This window comes from Chenopodium album, chromosome 21 (genome assembly GCF_948465745.1).
Source record: "Chenopodium album chromosome 21, dcCheAlbu1.1, whole genome shotgun sequence".
NCBI lineage: Eukaryota > Viridiplantae > Streptophyta > Magnoliopsida > Caryophyllales > Amaranthaceae > Chenopodium > Chenopodium album.
Window position 1 is genome coordinate 35,990,204 of NC_137854.1, and position 21,663 is coordinate 36,011,866.

A 21,663-nucleotide genomic window follows, 5' to 3' on the forward strand; every position below is an offset into this window, starting at 1 on the left:
ATAATAAATTCATGACAATTGAATCAAATAAAAACATCTTTTTTTTTTTGAAACAAAAGATAAACATTCTTTCAGCAGAGCTATGATTTTTGTTAAATATAATTTACTAATTACAGACTATTAATCATTAATTATTAATTATCAGTAAAAAGTAAGGACATAAAAGTAGTTTCAAATAATGAAAGTCAAAAGCCAACTCCAAAAAGCTAGCCTTTGACTTTTTACCAAATACATAAAATGGCTATTTAATTAAATAAAAAAGCCAAAAGCTATTGAAAAAGCTAAGAACCAAACATTTGCCTATATATACCAATTAAGGGTCTTTTTTTGTTCACCTTACTTTCACTTATTTCAGGTGTAATAAGTTCAGATAAGTTCAGTTAAGTACATATCAGATTTAATAAGTTTTGATAAGGGTTATCCAAGTACAAATTACAACTAAAATAAGTTTTTATAAAGTCTAATAAGTTCAGATAAGTTCAGATAGGTTCATATCTCTGTCAAAAAAAAAAAGATAGGTTCATATCAATAAAAATCAACACACCCTAAAGTGTCAACCCTTATTAATAAAGAAAGGATTGAATGGTATGAAACTATGAATTTCCATAATCAAATCTTGGGTAAAAAGCTCACAACTCGCAAGTTGATAAGTAGAATTGTAGAACCATTGAAATAAACGAACGTATAAATATTTTCAAAAAACGCGCGCGCTCAGATTCTCTCTTCTTCATTTCTCCCTCACTCACAAACTCTCCCTCCAAAGTTGAACAACACAGCGAAAATCCATCAACAGCAACTTTCGACGAATTGAGAAATCGGAAAATCGGATTAGGGTTGGTAAATCGGCACCAATTTCTGCTCCTACTCTTTCTTTAATCATTTTTCCCAAATTTTTCGTTGTTAAAGAGCTTCTGAATTATGCTAAATTCAATGTTTTGTGATAACGGGATTTTCTAGGGTTTGATGTGATTTATTTGTGATAGTTGGATGATTTAGTATGTTATTTAGTAATTTATTTGGTTCACCGTTCAATTTGTTAATAATTTCGAACAATGAACTTGTTTAAGAGTTAGGGTTGTCTTTGCTTTATTAAATAAAATCAGTGATTGATTGAGGTGATTGTGTGAATTAGTATTTAGTGAGTTAATTGTTAATTTTTTTTTTTTGAAGGCATAGTGAGTTAGTTGTTAATTGAGTTGGTGTGATTGTTGGATTTATTTGGTGATGAGCTATTTATGATTTGATTGGTCAATTTTTCCCCAATTTTATGGTAAATTAAGGGATTTCATGTTAGCGATGATCGATTATTTTGAAATTTGCTGTGGTTTTGCAGTTGCAAATGTGGAATTCTTGAGGATTAGGAGTAATGATTATTATGAGATGAACTTTTACTATGAGATGGAAACTGTCACCCATTGAAACAGCCAAGAGAAGTATTACTTAGGGATAGTTGTGTTAAGAAAATCAAATATAAAATCACATGAGTTTGATTGAATTATAGGGAGAACAACCAGAAAACTATTGCAGGGTAATTCTACTTTCTACCATTTGCCGGTGATGTAAAATGGTTGATTGCATTAGAATTAAATGGCATGATTTTCATCCTCATAGAAACTCAATTTTAGTGTGGAAATGGCAATAATTTTAATGAGACTATGAAAATTCAGCAATTTGTATTGATTCCTTGAACATACATATCTTTCATTTTTCAGTCCCTCTGTGTGTGTCTTGCTATGGTTAAGATTGATGATTTGATTTTCTGTATGATTGTTTCTGATAATGTACTGCTTCAATGATCAGTGCTTGAGCTAACCAACTCCTTACTATTCGCAGTAGCAATGCAACTCAGCACGATGCCATACCTCAGAAGGTCTCTATGTCAAAGACTCCTGGGTTTAAGCTCTGATTTGAACAAGATTAGGGCAACATGGAGTAACATCGATGATATTCAGAAAGCAAAGGGAGAATCCGCTTCAGTTGAAAGGTATACACAATTAGATTCAACTCAGGAAGCCTGATTGCCTACACTTAGTTACAGGAAGGTAGAAACTAGCGGACTATCATTTGTTAATCTTTGCATCTATGTTGTGCCTGCAGGATTAGGTGGAACACATTTGACTGTGTTTGGAGTTGAGGGCTCATTCGCTGCTAATCTGCCACTTACTGTCGTTTCTCAAACGATATTGCTCAGTGATAAAGGAGGCACAAGTACAGCTTCATGCGCACATGGTTTCATTTACAATATTGGGGAGGATAGATATGGTGTTAATGTTGTTCTAAAGTCTCAAAATGGTGGTAAACTACTCGTACATAATGTAAGTAAACTACTACATATTTAGCTTGGCATGAGATGCATAAATTGACATATGGAGTATTATGTTTGGAAAAGAACTTCATACTAAAAGATGAATATATTGCCAAAAAAGGTAAAGATTTTTAAAAAATGATGAACTAAATAAAGGTGAACAATGGAAAATCAAAAGATGTAATTGTATAATTTGATAATAAATGTGAACAATGGTAAATCAAAAGTTATAATTGTATATTAATAATATCATTGGAAAGATTTGATGAAGAAAACATCAAGGCTCCCAAAGATTAGAAATACAAAAGCTTGAAGTGCTTGAAGATTGAACTAAGAAAAGAAATATACGTGTTTAAGAAAACTAAAACTAAAACTAGAAACTAAAACTAAACTACTTGAGGTGACTTGTGTTAACCTAAAAAATTAACACAAGTGAAAATGTCTAAAGAGGCTCTCCTTTAACCCTAGAATACACAATGGTATTTATAGGGGAGGGGGAAAATCCCAGAAAATATAAGTAGCTGTTGAAGAAGCAGCAGTATGAAACGATCTTTTTATGAGAAACAACTGTTGAGCTTAGTGATTTCTTCAAAGACAACCAACTCCTCTGAAAATGGTTGTTTTCTTTAATAGTTAGCTCTGTTTTTCCAAATTGGCTCTCGGAACGGTCATTTTTCTCTTGGTCATCTCTTCTTGGTTTCCCTTAGGCTAAGGGATTTTCATTTGGTTATTTGGACTGCATATGGGCAGGGATGACCTGATGGTTCTCTTCTCTTTTTTCCTCCTACTTATGATGAGATGATGATGATGAGGTAACTCCCATGAGCTCCATTTCTTTTTCATCTTCCAATTTGACTCCTTAAACCTCCAAATTTCTCCAATGCATGACTTCTTATAGCTTGAATCTACACGAGGACGAAAATTTTCTCCAAGAAACAAATACAAGGAAAACCAAAGAAAATAAAAAGTATGCTAATATGCCCTGAATGAGTTAAAATGATCTAAACTACATGACTCCTTATCCTAATGAGCCTAAGTGAGTATAAAACACACATTTCATTGCCACTGAGAAGTCGTGGTGAAGTTATTGTGAAGTTCTGTTAGAAAGGTAGTGGATTAGTTTGTGAGAAACTCTTCAATTCCTGGAGGTCTTATCTTCTGCTATCTATTAATTTAGTGTGCAGCTGAGTAGCTATCATGGCTGAGGAACAAGCTGTTCATAGTCTTTCAAGACTTCTAACTGTCAGGATTTTTATAGGTGGAGCTGTGGATCCCACACTTGAATAAAACTTAACTTTGGACCATCTTGATGAAAACATTTTGGAAGTGGCAGGACTCTTCATTTTCAGTTAAGACTGCATAGCTCTCAGAAAGGTTTGAATAGAACCCAAACAAACTATTGCATTCAGGAGTTTTGACTGGAGATAACACTTAAGATATGGTTACATCTCAGTGGATGATCTAAATGACAGAAAATATATTGTCTATTGTTTGCTGATCCGTCTTATGACAGAATTTAAAGATTAGAATGTTATTGTCTTTTGTGCTTTGGATTACATCAAGAACTCTGAATTTTGGTTTATCTTGTCGAACTGCAGATATGTTAGGGACTGAAAAAGAATACAACTTTTTTTTTTTGAAAGAAAAAAAAAGAATACAACTAGTATTGCTGGAAATCGGAAAGATTTTATATTTGCTTTTGTACTCTTAAGGATCATAAAAGTTATAGAATGTTGCTTGTTGTACTTGCATTTCTGTGGAAGTGCTTTCCTCTTGCTCAATTTTGAAATTTTGTCGTATTTTGAAGATACATAGCTGTTGATACTTCTATTCTGTATCATTGTTGCTTTCAGCTCACTGAACACAGTGAAGCTCACAGAAAGTGTAGGCAGATATTTACTGGACTTTTGTATTATTTATAAAACATCTATATCAAGCTTTATGTAATATCTTACACCGGGATAATGCCCAAATAAAATGACAATTCCTGGTAAGTTATAATCACACTGGAATGTAACTGATATAGCCCTACTAAGTAGGGTTCTAACCTACTAAATTTAATCTATATAGTTATATACTCTTCAGCTATCTAGCCAATAGTGTGAAAACGGTCAGAACAAACAATCATCTGACCGACCACAAAAGGAAAATTGGAGTACTTTAAGAGTAGCTATGATGTCCTCAACATATATCATAATCAGTCTGAACCCTATTCTTCAATGGCTTTCCTATTTGTAAACAACCAAGTGGAGGGACAATCGGAGCCATAAGCTCACCAAACGATTGCCAGCAGTATGGATCGTACAAGTGATAACGTGTTTTCAGTGGCTTTAATTGTATGGTATTTAATGATATGTCTGTGCATGGTAGCTCATCACTGCATGCCAAATGTACAGGCTTTACCGTGTATGTGCCTTTTATATTTTGATATGTGACACCTGATACAGCAACCGCTGTTGTTTGATTCTTGCATGTGCTTTTGTCACAATAATATTGGTCGATTACAATCGGAAGCTGAACTTCACTAATTTGAATGTTTGAAAATGATACACCTTGCACAGATCCCGAACCACCCTGCAAAATACAGCAGCCAGAGGCATATAGATTAACTTTCTTTGCATATGGTGATTGTCTTGCTCAAGTAGAAACCAGATATAAAATGCTATTTGGGTCTACTTTATAAGCTACATTTCTTTTTAAAGCTTTGAAAAATCTGATATTTTTTTTCCATTTGTGAGTCTCGAGCCTTGTTTGAGAAGCCCTGTTCTTTTCACTTGATTATTATTGAAAGTTGATTTTTGTTGATTAAATTGGATTAACTTTTTCATAGCTGGTTTTCTTCGAAATTTAAGAGTACAAGGCCTTTAGTAATAATACAAAATTACTCTGCTATGTTGTCAACAATTGTGTAAATGTAATTTTACCTGCCATGTCTTTATGCGAACTCCAGTCATTGTGCCTTGTATGTTTACGTCTCGGACAGTGACATTCGAGACACAAGCTTTAGTGTTAAACTTTCCAAGACTTCCAATACTAATGCCATGTCCAGGTCCACAATTTACACTGTGGATGTATACATTCGAACATCCTGTTTGTATGGATATACAATCATCACCTGCATTCAGTTGTCCGCCGTTAGATACAGTCAATTTACCACGTGAACCTGTTTCATATTTAGTTGTAACTAGAATTAATTTTCTTGTTTGAGCTATCTAAAACTTTTATGGCAATTGTTCATGGGCTTTGGTTGGGCAGAAGGATTAATTATAAGGTTCTAGCAGATATCTTTTTTTGTGGGTTTCTTGTTGTGGTCCTGTATTCATTGGTATCCTATCCCTATGGATGTAGTGGTGGTGAGTGGTGACAATTGTTTTTTGGTACATGGCTGTAGGTGGTTGTAGCCCCAGAAGGCTAGAACATATTTTACACGGAAGATGGCACTTGCTAGGTGACAATGGACTAATGGTTGAACTCCATTGCCAGGTTGGTAATTTGGAGGTAACTCTCAGATTTAACCCCATGTAATCCCATTTGCTGATTTTATTAATGCCAAGTTTTCTCTATAATTAATAGGTTTAATTTTCTTGATCAATTTTTGGCTACTAATAGTAAATAGTCGTGATAAAGCTACTATTGATCCAGAATAATAAATTTACCACAGGCAAGGCTGCTAGAGTGAATGAGCACATCTTTTGAATTTTGGAGGTGGATTCCATCAGTATTAGGACTGTCACCGGGTGACAAGACACTAAATGAATAAACCAAGACTCCATTGCAATTGTCGAACTTGAGATGACATTGAGGACTGTTCTGAATTCTGATCCCTGTGACTGTCACGTTAATGCTGCCATAAAATCTTAGCGCCTGTGCAACATGAGAAATGGAGTTAGGAGAATCTGGTGATCGTGAATTACAGAATTATTATTATATACAAAGTACTTAGCAATACGAAGTTTATAATTGGTCATTACCGTTGGCTTGTTACTAGGCATTTTTCCACTGAGATCATTTCTCTCCTATAACAAGGTTGGCATATATAGTCAGTTTTAATGGACTATAAACATGGTTGGGCAGAGAGTGAAAGAGTGTATATAATTACCGGCATTGGGGGCCTTTTTAAGACTGTGGCATTTAATGGGTTTATAATTTGCAATTCATGTTCCTTTTCTGGATCATCATATGGAGCGTCAGTCCACCAAACAGAGCCACTTCCATCTATTACGCCCTTCCCCTGTATGGTAAGTCCTACCAGCTTTGTGAAGTCCATCCACCACATCAGATTAGCTTTCCAAGCGTTAGGACTTGTTGGAGCAATGATAGTCCCGTCAAGCTGGAGCATATTTTAAGAAGCCAGGTTAGTACAACTCGTCAACTCCTACAGATTATTACTTCAAAACTTAAGTGTCTGTTCTATAGTGTTGCTTATATATTCGTCATAACCTGCAATACCTGAAAAAAAGAGAACATTGTTAAGCTGTTAGTGATTACCTGAAATATAATGTTTCGTTGGCAGTAAGGACCAGAGAATGAAATGGGTCCCACAAGGAACTGATATCCTGATGGAATCAACATTGTTGATGATTCAACTTTACAAGCCGCTGCCCACGCAGCTTCGAATGCCTGCAGTGCACAATAACAGAACATATACAAGTAAGCATTAATACATTCAGTGTATCCGTAAAATATTTTTTTAAACATAAACTTTATGGTTGGTTCTCGTGTGGCAGTTTGTGCATTTGCGCATATAATTATTGCTGGAATCTATAGCCTAACTGCCATAACTAGAAATTTTTTCCTTTTACTTTACAAATCTTGTCCTTTTTTCCTTGGCCCTCCTCTCCTCTCCACCCCCAAAAAAGCTGAGTGACCTATAGTTTTCACGATTTTCGAGGAACATGACGGACTGTTTTGCAGTAAACTTAATCAACTATCTCACTAAACTACACTTAAATTTTTGTTTGCTATAATTAATACTTCCTACTATCTTTGTATCTCAATAGATGCATCATTTTTTACTTTTTTACACCCATGTATTGATGTAAAAATTACATAATAGTAAAAATTATAGAATTTTGATAATTTTTTGAAAATATGCATTGTGAATATCCTAACAACAAATAAAAATTATGACATTTATCATTTCATGTAAGTAATTAAACGGAGGTAGTAGGTTCCTGTGAAGGGTCTTAGCAACAAAACTATTGTAATTATGGAGGTAAAGTTATCTCTGCATTTTTTTTTTGGAGAAATATTTATTTGCCATTGTGATTTTTTTCTTTTTAACCTTTGAAATTTTATATTCTATATTGATTAAATATACAAAGTGATATAAATCATCGTTATTTCTAATGTAACATACAGATGATACTCTGTTTTACCTAGATTAGGTATTCTATATTGTGCATAATGGCATTTATGCTAATGTGAAGGCAATAGTGATACAAACAGGGATAATTTTGCTACATAAATACATTTCACACAAAAAAATAATTAAAAATTGATTTTTTAAAGAAAATTTATAAAATTCCCTGTTATAGACAGCTTTTAGGAAAACAGAACAGACATTGTGTTCTGCCCACTGAAGTATTGAAACTGAGTCTAGTTCAGCTCTTCAGGAGTCTCTGTAGTCTGTATACAAAAACCAATACGATTTTATTTATCTGCATTATTCACTATCTTTTTAAGTGTATAACTAACCTAGACATCTAGTCGTATATGCTCTGCTCCAAATTGTCATTGTCTTTAGACTTTTAGAGTTTTTCCCTGTTCTAGATTATTAATCTAAATAGCTCACTTTGTCATTGAAATTTCTCGTGTTTCCCTGTTCTAGCAGTGTATTTCAAATTTATTATCTTTCAAGTACTCACATTTGGACTGAGCTGTTATGCTAATTGGCTAAAATCTAAACAAGTGAGTTATTGTGGAATTCAAAATTTTACCTTAGTGTCATCAGTAGTACCATCACCCTTTGCTCCATAATTTAGCACACTGAAAATGCTGGAACCTTTCTCTGGTTCGGGTGACGGAACTTCCACTATTGGTGTAGGATTTGGTGGGGACTTGGTTTTAGGAGGCAACCCTTTATGGTATGGAGCTTTATGAGCTGGCGGAGGCAATGGTGACGGTGTATCTTTTCCCGGACTCGGCTTTGGTGGAGAATGCAGTTTTGATTTTGGCTTACTGCTGTGGTGGTGATTGGGGCTGTGATATCCATGACTTTTACTTTTTTTCTTTAGTAATGAGGCTGAAAGAGGTCTACTATGTCTCCAATGTCTGTCTCTTCTAGCATTGCATATATCAAAATTTGTAGACCAAAGGAGTATAACAGTGAGTAGCATTAATGTGAGATTTTTGAAGACTAAACTACTCATTTTTATGATTTTATAGCACGAATAATGGGGAGAGAGAGAGAGAGAGAGAGAGAGAGAGAGAGAGAGAGAGAGAGAGAAGAGGCTGTATGGGAGGAGGGATGGGGAGAAGAGAGAGAGAGAGACACAGAGCAGGTGTTTCTTCTGATAACTAGAAGCAGAGGTGGTTGTGGTTTTTATAACTGGGGAATTTTATAACAACAGAAGACTATGCATACACGAGCCAATTTTTCCATAAGGCAAGGCGTATTTGTTTTATTCCTCTCCTCACTTCTTTAAAGCTACTAGCTTTTTCATCATCATTCTTCATAAATTTAATTATTTATTTAAAAAATGTTTTTGGGATAATTTTGTAATGGCCCTCAAATGCTTGACATGTGTCGCTTTCTTGTTTGCATGTTAATCATCCAGTTGTTGATACTTGATACTGATTTCTAAATTCTAATACTTGTATAATACTCCTTGGTTTTATACAAATCTCAGCTAGGCAAAGGACTTTGCATTAGCATTCTCGTGAAACTTTCTATGTAAGCATATAATTGATGATGAAATGTTTATAAAATTTGATATTGTTTACAGGTTAAGATATTGGCCTCGTTTCCAATGTTATGTACAATACAATTATCATTAAGATGTGACATTGCATTAATATAAAATTTATTATGGGGCAAAGAGTATTTTGTATTTGTGTTTCTACTATGATATGTGTTTGTGTTTTTACTATTTTGATTTGATTATTGATCTTGTTAAGTATGCTCGTTTTGCTTATTTCTCCATGTGTTTTCATCTTTTGTGTTTCATAATGAAAATGATTATGCATAATACGCCGCAGTATTTTGATTGATTTATCACAATATTTTTAATGTAAAGTTAATAGGTGCTGCCTCAAATTCTTAATCTCCCCTGTTATTTTTTATTTCCATGGTTTAGGATATATTTTCCCACTTTTCTAGTGGTTTTAAATGCCAATGAGTGCACGTGACTGGATATCATCATATGGCTATAAGTTTTCAAGGGCTCTGATTGTAACAGCTCTCTATTGATCACATGCAACATTCACGGGCAAGAGTTTATGTACTTTGTCTTCTCAACCAACAGCAAATACGGGGCCAGAGTATCTGTAAGTCAAGTTTTTAATACTCTTTAAGCTTTGGTATTTTCTTATAATTTGCAATTTTGCATGATTTAGTAACAATTTTCTCAAGATTAATTCCTATAAAACCTCCCCAAGCACGTTTAATGTTAGATGGAGAATTTTATTAACGATACATTAAGGGTTTAGCTCATATTATTGGAAGAAATTATCAGTAAGTATTGAATTATCAGCTTTCACAGGCAGTTGGTTCAATTAGTAGTGTACTTTGCTAGCATGTTGATAAGATAGTTACATCAAGTGTTTCATTTAATTATATCTAAACAATAATGCTTAACATTTTAAGCGAGATTTTAAGCTTAGATAAAGATATATAACATTTAAGTATTGATTATAGTTTAGAGAGATCGATAGTTTGTGTTAACCACTTATTGGAACGACATACGTGATAAAGGAATTAAGCTGATTAGCTGAAAATATGCTATTAGTTGTCCAATTTATGACTTAGATTAACATCAGCTACTGCCTGATCTTGGCAAAATCTGTTCTACACATAGTAATTACTGCGCTTAGGATCAGAATAGTTCTATAATTTAAAAATACTGTTACACAGCTATTATAGCCCATTGTTTTGAGCTTTGCCTGGTTTGTTAGGACAGAGAATGCTCTATTTTTGTAGTACTGTGGAGAGTGGAGAATGCAATGCATAAAACAAATATTTCACTTTTCAGAATGTCAGTGATGTCATATGGACTATGTGCTATTAATATGTTATAATCAATTAATCATCATTTTGGAGTAAGTTGCTGAATAGCAGCTGTTGAAGACCATTTTTAATGTTTCTTAATGGCTGAAGATTCAGACAATTAAATCACTGAACCCAGGTTTTCAAGCTACAAAATCAAAGTTAGAAAAACTCAAATCAGAAAATACCAGAAGAGCTTTAGTACAATTTAGCAACCCCAACAAAAATTAAGGCATCCCCTAAATGAACCACCAAATTGAGTCATAAAGGCCCCCTAGTACAAACATCAAACCACTTTGGCCACCTTTATTGATACGAAGTAGTAGAGTAGAGCTATAATGTTACACGGACTCGGGTTTGGTGTGTGGGGTCCAAGTGTCGTACTTAGCTATTAGTATGAACTTATGTTCTTGTTATTTTGATCCAAAATGAAATGAAGTGTCAAATGTCCATACATATCGGAAGGTCAAGGGTCCCGAACATCGGGACTTGGGAGTCATTTGAAAGTTTAACATAAAAGTTGAGACTTATCAAACGTATGCCAGGGTTTGGGGACATTTGATGAACTCAACCACCAGTAGTCAGTAGATCAACTGTGTATTAACACCTTTTTTGTGCATTGCTTGTACGATCAAAGAGCTTCCAATCACATGCAGGCAATATTACTCTGTAGTTTCAAAGATTACTTCTTCCGTCTTTATGTGCGTAAGTTGTGGGATTACACAGTCAATTAGTATCTGTAAAGGAACTGAATGAGTGTGAATGCCAGTGTGAAATTATGAATAATAATTCATTACCATCAATTATTGTTACCATAGAGAAGACATGAATAAGAATTACAAAATTTTTTATAATTTTATTTTAAACAAGGGCATTAGAAGATTTCTATATTCTAGCTCGGAGCACAGCATATTATGTCAGGTGCAGACTTTAGGTGCATATTTTATAATAGTTATTCAAACATATTTTAAAGAATTCATTAGTTCTAACTGCAAGCATGTTGAGTTTTGGTATCAAGCAAGAAAAATGCGACAACTTGCACAAGTACATAATTGACCTGATTTATCAAATTTTTTACTCCAGAAATTGACTAGTAAACAAAGGATTTAGAATCTTATAATCTTACGTGCCTCCTGATATAGTAGTGATTGCTACTTTTAGCTGACAGATAATTTGCCTTGGCAAGCTTGTTTTCTTCCCCATACTTTCATCTCTAGACATCAAGATTTTGGTTGTGATAGTTATTAACTTATCATATTGTCACTTGCGAATTATTGAGACTCGAATATCTAGCAACTAGAATGAATTATGTGCAAGTGCGTACAAAGTATGAGCATTTGTGTTGTACACATCTCTACTATCGATTGCACATTCTTCTCTCATGTATACATTATCTAATTAGATAACCACACTGAGGCTTTAGTTGATGCAGGCTTTGTTAGGTGTATTGTATACTTTAGATTATTCATATATTCTTGATTGGTAATTTGTTAGGTGTATTGTATACTTTAGATTATTTATATCTTCTTGATTGGTAATTTAGTCTAATTTCGATCAACTTAATAGTTTTCAGGGTTTTAATGATTTATTCTATAGTTTGTTGTTGCTCTCATTATGGTCATAAAAGCAACATCCTGTATCCACAAGTGAGGACTGAGTGTTCTTTTACTATAACTGTTAGTGGTATATGCTTGAAATAGGGCCATGACTTTAAGTTTGCAACTTGTTCCTTTTTGACAGTGAGAAAGTAATGGAAAGAATATTTTCCCTCTTTACCTGGCATTGAAAGTGAAATTTTTATACTTTTAGTCTCTTATGTTATTGCAAAAGACACCAACTCACTTATTTGGTGAATTATAGAGAATGAGTTTGTCTATATCGTTGCCTTTTGTGATTGCCTAAATGTCCTTGTTGATAAAAAATAGGCAAGAGAATTAAATTGCGATGTCAAAGTTATGTGTAGGGTGCTAAGGAGATCTAAAGTCCGAGTCCTCTAAGATTTGATTATTTAAATTCTCTACATATTTTACCAAGTTAGTTAATAAGGTGGTAATGTAGTATAGATCTAAGAGAACATTGCAACATAAAAATTGTAAACTGACACTAAAAAGCAGAAATGATGGTGTAATACTGTGAGGCTGGTAGCTCAAGAGATTTTAACAGGGAGGTAGCACATCAGGTCACCCCCCAACAATCTCTCATTATCCATAAATATATGTTGTCATTTTTTCTTTTTGGTCTATAGGGAGCCGTAAAGTATACATGATTGCAAAGATGTAAATGGGTAGCGTTTACGTATATCCAAAATATATTTTTTTAATCAGACGGGTTAACATCTAAACGACCACACATTGTTAGGCTAGTTATCACCCATACATTATTGTGTTGCGTGTGTATTATACTATTATTGCATTTAGTTATTTACCCAATTTAGGTAGCGAGGAACCCTATAATACGAAGCATATCCTAGTTTTACCAAGTAGAGTATCACGGATAGAATCGTTGAAAAAAAAAAATAATGAATGTATGACCATCATAAAAGAATAATGTAGTGTAAAAATCCAGAAAAGAAATAATGGAATATATAAAGATGTGACTTAGAGAGCCGTCTTTTTGTGGGATCACATGCTCGTGAACTTTAGGGTCCCTCTCGTGATCTTTAATGGGAGGGTGTTAAAGAGAGAGATGATTGGAGGAATGCGTGACCTTTTATTTACTCTGTTCCTGAGCTTGTATTATTATTATTATTATTAATTGTAAAACTGTAGATGGAAGTGAAATGTGTTTCCTTGTGGTTAGGGAATTGGTTGTTGAAGGAAAACTTTTAAGATATCATGTCCTTATTATGATATGCCTTGAAAGGCATGCACTAGACACACAATGACATTATTTCATCCTTCATTGGGTCCAAAGAAATCATATGGATTTTATGAGGTTTGTATTTCCTATTATATCCTCTTTCTTATTAGGGGTGTGTTGTGGGTGGTTCAAGTTGAAGATGAAGATGAAGATGATGAGTCTTTAGAAAATATGGATTGATGCATAATCCACAACTCTTGGCTATCATCCAATGTTAGGTCTAAAATGTTACCGAGTGCCTTGTGTTTTTGGCCTTTGTAATCAAGTATTGATCAACGGTGGAGCCATATGTTTTTTTTTATTTTGTTTTGCTCAATGGCGGAGCCAGATGGTTTCGTATGAAGGACTAATGTAAGAAGAAGTGAGTTTAAAATGTATTTGTGCACTCATAATAATGTGAAGCACGTAAACTTAGAACTTGAACCTTTTAGCCTTCGTATGTTTTGCTCAATGGCGAAATCAGAAGTATTCATCTGAGGGGATACTAAAAAAAAGAAAAAAGCAGAGTTTATAATGCATTTAAGCATTGAATAATAAGATGATGCTTGTAAAATAATAAACTTAGAACTTGAGACCTTCACCTTTCTCATGACTAATGATTACCTTACTACCTCCAATCCAAAGCTATTTTGCATCACAAATGAAAATTTTAAGTAGGGTTGTAGCTAGATATGGCATTGGGTTGGATAGGTTTGAGGCATGACATGACCCATCACATAAAAAGCACTACACATACATGGTGTAGGCACAACATGACACGTTATTAGGCATGTTAACTTGTGGATCAGGCTTGAGTAGCCTTTATTCGGGAAAAGCACAATATGGCACAAAACAACAAAGTACGCTAAAGCTAAATTTTGTTGTAGGCACGCAAGCCCACCACGGTGGCATGTAGGCTTGAATTGTACACGCATTGACCTTTTGTAAATTTAATATGACACAATAAGACACGTAGCTCGTTGGCTAGACCTAACTAACTCCAAAACTTGTGGGTTTGGCATGAACCACCACCATCTTTAGTTGTAGCTCCTATCCTCACCTCTAGTTTTGCTCTTAGGTAACTTTATTGTGAAAATTATATTTGAAGTTGGTTAATTATACTTTGGCTCAAAAGTAATCTTTTAGTGCAAGGAGGAGAAGGATTGCTTTGTTGAATCTTGTGTGGGGGTGGTGGTTTGAGGGGGACACTATTGCCAATTTAATGTTTGATAAATGAAAATTAAGGAGTGGCTAGTGAATTTGAGATTGAGTTTTAATGTTTGTTTCACTTGTATTCCCTTGTTTACTTGATGGCATGAGATCTTTCTGGAGATTAAAACAACCAATTATCTTACGTGTATATTATATGCTTACTCAATCGATAAATTTTATTGACCAATCAGTGCTTTATAATTAAATTTATTAATAATAATTAAGATATTGGGATTAAACTCGATTAAGGAATAAAGACTATATATTTCAAACCAACCTATTTAAATTTTCTTATTCTCACCAAAAAAAAAAAAAAGCCATAATGAGAAATGACCTCTTCTTTTTATCCCAAACCCTCAAAGTTTGTAAAACAACGAAATAATTTCAAATGTAGAGGTGCTTTATATGTAGTACTTTGTATAATATAGCAACCAAAATTATTACTTGGTACTTGGTAGCATCCAAACCATAATGTTGTTAATTGTATTCTCCATATCATTATTATTGTTGCCTCAATCTAGTGGACCCCACCTTAGGTATATTTATCACCGTTGTATCTTCCTTTGTTGTTAGTTATGAATTGTTAATCTAGTTACATCCAATTAATGTGAAAAGGGACACCAAATGTTCCAAAGTAATCCAACTCGATTCTATATGTTGAATATCATGCTTCCTTTCTTTGGATTTGAGGTCAATTGCAATCCTTTGTTTGATAGTTCACATGCATATGGCATTCATCACCTTTGTTACCTTCTTCAAACGCAGACATTGACATAAAGTTGTTATTCCTAGAGATGTCTTGATCATCTTGTGATTATCAGTTGCCAGCCTCGAAGCCTTGTTTCATTACTTAAAATATGGAACAGTAAAAATCAAATGTACCTCCTTCGTTTTTAAATTCTTACAATACTTGTCTTTTTTTTTTATTCTATTTGAATACTTGCATTAGTTTTTATTTTGACAAGGTTTCCACTCCCTTTGTTTCACATAGGTGCATGCATTACTTGTTTTATTCCACCGTTTATAAAGGAAAATTTGCCATTTCCAGCCATTTAAAGTTTATATTTGCAGTCATTTAAAAAAAAAATTACAAATTACAGCCCAAAGTACTAATAACTTGTTAATTGCCACCCAATTCAATTTTTTCCTCATTTTGCATGCTGAAAAATATTCCGTTAAAGTTTTAAAGGTCACTTTAGTTCTTAAGGGTCCAAATTGAGCTCAAAATTGACAATTAATTAATGTGACTTGTTTTGCGTATCAAAAAATGTATTGTAATTTTTTTTTATATATAAAAAAAATGGGGTTCTACTTGTCAGCCTGTTTATTGTGATCAATATTCTTCTTATTGATATGTATAACCCTCAATTTATTTTTATGACCCACCATCATAGCATCATAGTTTTTGTGATAATAGTGAAACGGAAGTTGTTATAAAAGAGAACAACATTCATCATTGTTTTTGACATTAGTTAACATTCTTATCTTAATATATACATCTCAGCTCAAACAGTAACAAAAAACAAGAAATGAAATAAAAACAAAGAGGGACAAAGTTAGTTCACGGATCATCTTTGAAATTGGAGTTTAGATTGTGTTAGAAAAGAGAGAGCGCAAGTAAAAAGCTTCCAAGGGGGTTTTATTCTAGCTCACTATTATTAGTTTTTGAGTGTTAGACATGTGAATATTCAGTACCAAAATCAAATGAGATAAATTTGTTTTGGATTTTCTCTCTAATAATTCTCTTTTATTTTGACAAAGATCACTAACAAAGAAACAAACAAAATAAATTCTCTTTTATTAATAATTCTCTTTTATTTAATTTTTTTACTTTTATTTTTATGCCTCCTATTTGTACGAATTCTATTGATGCACGTACGTAGTAATATAGAGAGACAAAGTGGTATTTGTCTGTTATTAATTATCTATTCTTTAGAACAGAAAATCGAGGGACATTGACAGTGTTGAATGACCTACAAGTTATAGGCTGTTTTTTTCCTTAGAATTCACGGATCCAAGTTTGAGGTTCAGTAATATGTCATTCACATTCACAATTCACTAAATTTATGCTTTGAGAACATAATCTCTGTTACACTTTTGACTTGCATGATCTCTATGCTTCTCCTGCCATAATGTTTATGTGAATTTGAGCCAGGAACATATTTGGCTTTTTACCTTTTTTTAGGTGTAAACTGTATTTCTGAATTCTGATGTGTATATATTTCATATGTTGTAATATGGTCCAAATTACTTGTGTTTTAAAATGAAGTCACTCTGTTTCTCATCGAAAGTCATTGATTTCAGTAATGTGTCAAGTGAAAAAGCTACATGTGAGTAGTCTAATGTGTTAAGTTTGGTCGGCTACTCCACATATAGGCGTAACACTTTAGCTATATGAAAAAAAGACATCTTATAGAATATATCATATACAAAATTTTTGTTGTATCTTGTATGTCAATCATACAAACGATTTGATCTTTCATTTTGTTTGAAAGATTGAATGATCGTTTAGTAAAGATAACTTTGATTGCTTAACTAGTTACTTATTTTTTTTAAGTTGACCTCGAGTATCATATCGGCTAATAAAGCTTATTACTCCTATTTTCTACACCTATAAGTCAAAGGATCACACCATAGTGATATATCTTAAACAATTGTATGTGTGTTCGCGCATTCACTTGTTTTACCTCAGCTGGTAAAGAATTGATTCTAGTGTATATGAAAGTACGAAGTATGAACTACGGAGTATATAAAGTTACCTACACCAGAAAAATGCCATGTGTTGACGTGTTTAGTACTTTAGTGTATGAGAATGACTACACAAAAAAAATTCAAGGTTGCACCAAAGATATTTCGGGGTTCATGCTCATTATGTAGCACACAAAGTCATACTCTTGTAATAATCTTTGTTAGGATGTTTATGCGGTTTCGTATGTCAGGGTTTAGTAAGAAAATGTGCTTCAACTTGTGAACATTAAAAACTTTGCTAATTAGACATTAATGCAAGATGAAATTATTGAATGGTTCAAGTCTGAAGAAGTGCAGATTCTTAGATGGTCTAAAATCAATATATAAGTTTGTGGTCAAAATGATAAGGTTAACTGGTATTACAATAGGGGTGATAAACTGATTATTTGATCTGTGTGCATTTGAATTTGTTATTGTTAGAATCGTAAAAGGTGTGGTGGTCCCTTGTTATGTTTTGTCAATCGTGTTGTCCGGAATTAGTAGTCATAATATAGGAATAGTTTGTATTAATATGAGACTTTTTGGGTTAGTGAGAGGAAGAAGATAGTATTGTACTATTGACCCATCTATTATAAGGAGTCTTTCGTGAAATCATGTCATATTCTTAATTATGGTGGTTGAGACATGTATTCTACATAGAAGGAGTTGGTTAATTTTTTTTCCGACAAAGGGATTGACTTCCTAGTTTCTAGTCTAATCTATTTTCTCATATGACTAAAATTCATCTTGTTTGGCCTATAATGCATTACCATGTCCTTCATATCCTTCTACAGACCAACAATCAAACATAGCAATGATAAAAACATTAATTATTGTCTTTGTAATCCTTCCCATTGCCCCTATCCCCATACTTGGTATAAATGGAAACTCTTTAAGTAAGGGTTCATCTCTTTCTGTAGAGAATCCAAATGATGTATTAACCTCCCCAAACAGTGTTTTCTCTGCAGAGTTTTATCCTGTTGGTAACAATGCATATTGCTTTGCTATCTGGTTCAAAAATTCTGTTGACAAAGCTGCTGTTTGGATGGCAAATCGAGATCAACCAGTAAACGGGAAATTTTCCAGGCTTAAGCTCTTGAAAGATGGCAATCTCAACCTCATGGATGCTGGCCGAATCACTGTATGGTCATCCAACACATTTGGAAGCTCAATTCTACAGCTTCTTGACTCGGGTAACCTTGTTCTTAAAAGCTCATCACAAGCCATCCTTTGGCAAAGCTTTAAATTTCCATCCAACACTTTACTTGCAAACCAACATCTTACTCGGGAGCTCACCTTGATCTCCTATAGAAGCCAAAAAAACTATTCTTCTGGTTTCTACAAACTTTACTTTGATAATGATAATGTTTTAAGGCTACTCTTTGATGACAGAATGGGGATATCTAGTGTTTATTGGCCTGATATTGGGCTTGTTAGCTGGGAGGCAGGTAGGACCATGTTCAATGATAGTCGAGTTGCTAATTTTGATTCTAATGGTCATTTTCAATCATCTGATGGTCTGCAGTTCAATGCCATTGATTATGGAATGGGGCCTCAGAGAAGGCTCACTCTTGATTTTGATGGTAATTTGAGGATGTACAGTTTAGAAGACAATGGTCAATGGTTGGTTACATGGGAAGCTTTCATTAAGCAATGTAATGTGAATGGTTTATGTGGACCTTACAACTTATGCAAGTATTCACCTTACTTTGGAAGGAAATGTGCTTGTTTACCAGGTTTCAAGCTTAAAGATCATTCAAATTGGATGCATGGGTGTGAGCCAGAATTCGAAATTCCTAATAATATTAGCCAGGTTGATTTCATTGGTTTCTCTAATGTAGAATTTTATGGCTATGATCTTAATCACCTACCTAACTACACGTTGGATGGCTGCCGAAACCTTTGTTTACAGTCACCGGACTGCCAGGGTTTCTTGCTCAAGTTTGATCACAACACGTTTAATTGTTACCCTAAGGTGCGTCTGCTCAATGGATATCAAGCACCTTATTTTCATGGCACTATGTATCTCAAAGTTCCCAAGAACATTAGTGCTTCTATTTTATCTCCAAATAGCACAACTGAAGATCAGTCAAAGCTCTATTGTGATGCAGGTGACATAACGATCCAGCTGCAAAGAGATTATCGGACAAAGGATGAAGGAGGGCTATTGAAATTCTTGCTTTGGTTTGCTGTTGGAATTGGAAGTGGTGAAATAATTTGCGTTCTAATGGTGTGGTGCTTTCTATTTAAGGGTCAGCATGACCCAAGCAAGGTAATCCAAGATTATGAAGCCATTTTTGGCTTCAAGAGGTTTTCCCATGATGAGTTAAAAAAGGCAACTAGAAATTTTCGAGAAGAGATTGGGAGAGGATCGTATGGAGTTGTTTACAAAGGTAAGTTGGAAGATGGTAGAGTCGCTGCAATCAAGAAGCTTGTAGATGGTAGTGATCAAGGCGATGCAGAGTTTTTAGCGGAGGTAAGCACCATAGGGAGACTCAACCACATGAACCTCATTGATATTTGGGGATATTGTGCTCAAGGAAGGCAAAGGTTGTTGGTGTTAGAGTACATGGAAAACAAATCTCTAGCAGAGAAGCTATCCAAGACTTCATTGAGTTGGGAAAGGCGGTATGAGATTGCTCTGGGAACTGCAAGAGGCTTAGCTTATCTGCATGAGGAGTGCTTGGAGTGGATCCTACATTGCGATGTCAAGCCCCAAAACATCTTGTTAGACGAAAATTTTCATCCAAAGGTTGCTGATTTCGGTTTGTCAAAGTTGATGAATCGAACTGGAACAACTCATTCTAGTTTCTCAAGGATTAGAGGAACAAGAGGTTACATGGCTCCTGAATGGGTAACCAACCTATCTATAACTTCAAAGGTTGATGTTTACAGTTTCGGGGTTGTTTTGTTAGAGATAGTGACAGGTGAAAGCCCTGGCATTGTTGATGTTGTTACATGGGTAAGGAAGAAAAGGATCGAGGTGCCAACGTTGGAGGCATGGGTTGAAGAAATCGCGGACCCAATGATGGAAGGCAATTACAATGCTGTTCAGATGCAAACCCTGACTTTAGTAGCTTTGCAGTGTGTGAAGGATGACAAAGATGCAAGGCCAACTATGAGTCAGGTGGTTGAGATTCTCCAAGGTGATCATTCCATACCCTAATTATTATGTACATAGCCATATTATTAAAAAAAAAAACAGAACTGATTATAATTTAATACCCTTTCATTGGCATTTTCTTAGGTCTAATCTATACGAAGTATATCAGTAGTATATGTTTAGAAATTTAGGGCATCAAGATTTTTTTTTTTTTTTTTTTTTTTTTTTTGGTTTTGGTTATGTTACATGTAAAATTATCAATTACTTCTATATGAACAAGAATTTCATTTTATAACTCTGATTGTGATGTATCAATTAAAGGCCTAGGGTTCCAGATTATGCCCTTGGGCTCTTGTTTTGATGGCCTTACTACGGAGTATTGAATAAGACTATATTCGAAATATTACGTATTGTACTCCCTTTGTCCCTCAAAGATTTGTTTAAGTATGTGGAGTAGTATATGAAGTATAAATGTAGTGGGTTCATCCTAACTAAATTGAAAACAGGTCAATTTTTTTCCTATATCCACAAAGGGAATTAGATCAATCTTTAAGGGACAGAAGGAGTAGGTAAATTTTTCACTCTTATCTTGTGTATAGTTTTTAGTTTTGAATCCTTGCTTAGATCGAGGTACCCATAAAAGTTGTTCTAGACACACGTGATGACGTGAAGATCAAGAAGAGTAGTTCAATTGCGTACTACAGTAACAAGCTCAACTGATGATGGGAGTGTAAACTTCCCTAACTCATAATGTGTGACTATGCTCTCATTTTCACCAATATGGACAACTCATATGCGCACAACATATTTGCAGCACAACAATAACAACATACGTAGTATTAGGATGTCGACTAATATGTTAGATAACAATGAGCCAACTAGTAGCCAAAAGGAACTAGCATGGAGCCCTCTCTATGTAGGTGCTCCAAAATTCTAGGGTCCAGCATGGGCTCCTCTCATTATCAATACCATACAAGAAGTAAGTAAAATACAAGCAACTTGATGGTATTCTACACTTGATGGTAGGTTCTTGCCAACTTGTTAATTGGAATTGACCACTTGAGGATGTAAATGCTTAGAGAACGTTAGATGCATTCTCATTGGGGTAAATACGGTTAAGTTCGTTAGTGATTTTGTATACTTGTACAAAATTTTACTTTTTATATTTTTTTTTTGCTTTTACAAATTTATATAGAATAATATGTAGTACTACCTCCGTTAATTTTTAGTTGCAACTTTAGGGTATTACTAGATGAAGCCCGTGCGATGCAC

The 21,663-nt window shown here is 34.2% G+C and overlaps 2 protein-coding genes and 1 long non-coding RNA gene across 3 annotated transcripts; 2 read left to right on the top strand and 1 right to left on the bottom strand.

The window, feature by feature from the left end:
- Positions 1-1,890: 1,890 nt before the first annotated feature.
- On the top strand, positions 1,891-5,955 carry LOC145600876 (uncharacterized). Its single transcript, XR_014104326.1, has 3 exons — positions 1,891-1,984; positions 2,098-2,315; positions 5,697-5,955. It is a non-coding gene; the product is annotated as an uncharacterized LOC145600876 (long non-coding RNA).
- LOC145600875 (polygalacturonase At1g48100-like) lies at positions 4,179-8,912 on the bottom strand. The gene is made up of 7 exons (XM_081656732.1): positions 8,245-8,912; positions 6,794-6,925; positions 6,405-6,635; positions 6,277-6,321; positions 5,962-6,169; positions 5,230-5,420; positions 4,179-4,879 (listed from the first exon to the last, which is right to left on the bottom strand). The coding sequence occupies exons 1-7, from the start codon at positions 8,674-8,676 to the stop codon at positions 4,487-4,489; spliced, it is 1,632 nt and encodes a 543-aa protein (XP_081512858.1). The 5' UTR covers positions 8,677-8,912; the 3' UTR covers positions 4,179-4,486.
- Positions 6,861-20,566, top strand: LOC145600874 (putative receptor protein kinase ZmPK1). The gene is made up of 3 exons (XM_081656731.1): positions 6,861-6,955; positions 9,604-9,793; positions 18,257-20,566. Exon 3 carries the CDS (start codon positions 18,334-18,336, stop codon positions 20,452-20,454), a length of 2,121 nt encoding a protein of 706 aa, XP_081512857.1. The 5' UTR covers positions 6,861-6,955; positions 9,604-9,793; positions 18,257-18,333; the 3' UTR covers positions 20,455-20,566.
- The last annotated feature ends 1,097 nt before the right edge of the window (positions 20,567-21,663 follow it).

What these genes read in the sequence shown, in the direction of transcription:
- LOC145600875 (XM_081656732.1), bottom strand. Translation starts at nt 8,676, where the DNA reads ATGAGTAGTTTAGTCTTCAAAAATCTCACATTAATGCTACTCACTGTT. An exon ending in AACGAAACATTATATTTCAG is followed by an intron (nt 6,636 to 6,793) that starts GTAATCACTAAC and finishes AATATGCTCCAG; the next exon opens with CTTGACGGGACTATCATTGC. An exon ending in TAAAAAGGCCCCCAATGCCG is followed by an intron (nt 6,322 to 6,404) that starts GTAATTATATAC and finishes ACCTTGTTATAG; the next exon opens with GAGAGAAATGATCTCAGTGG.
- LOC145600874 (XM_081656731.1), top strand. Translation starts at nt 18,334, where the DNA reads ATGGCAAATCGAGATCAACCAGTAAACGGGAAATTTTCCAGGCTTAAG.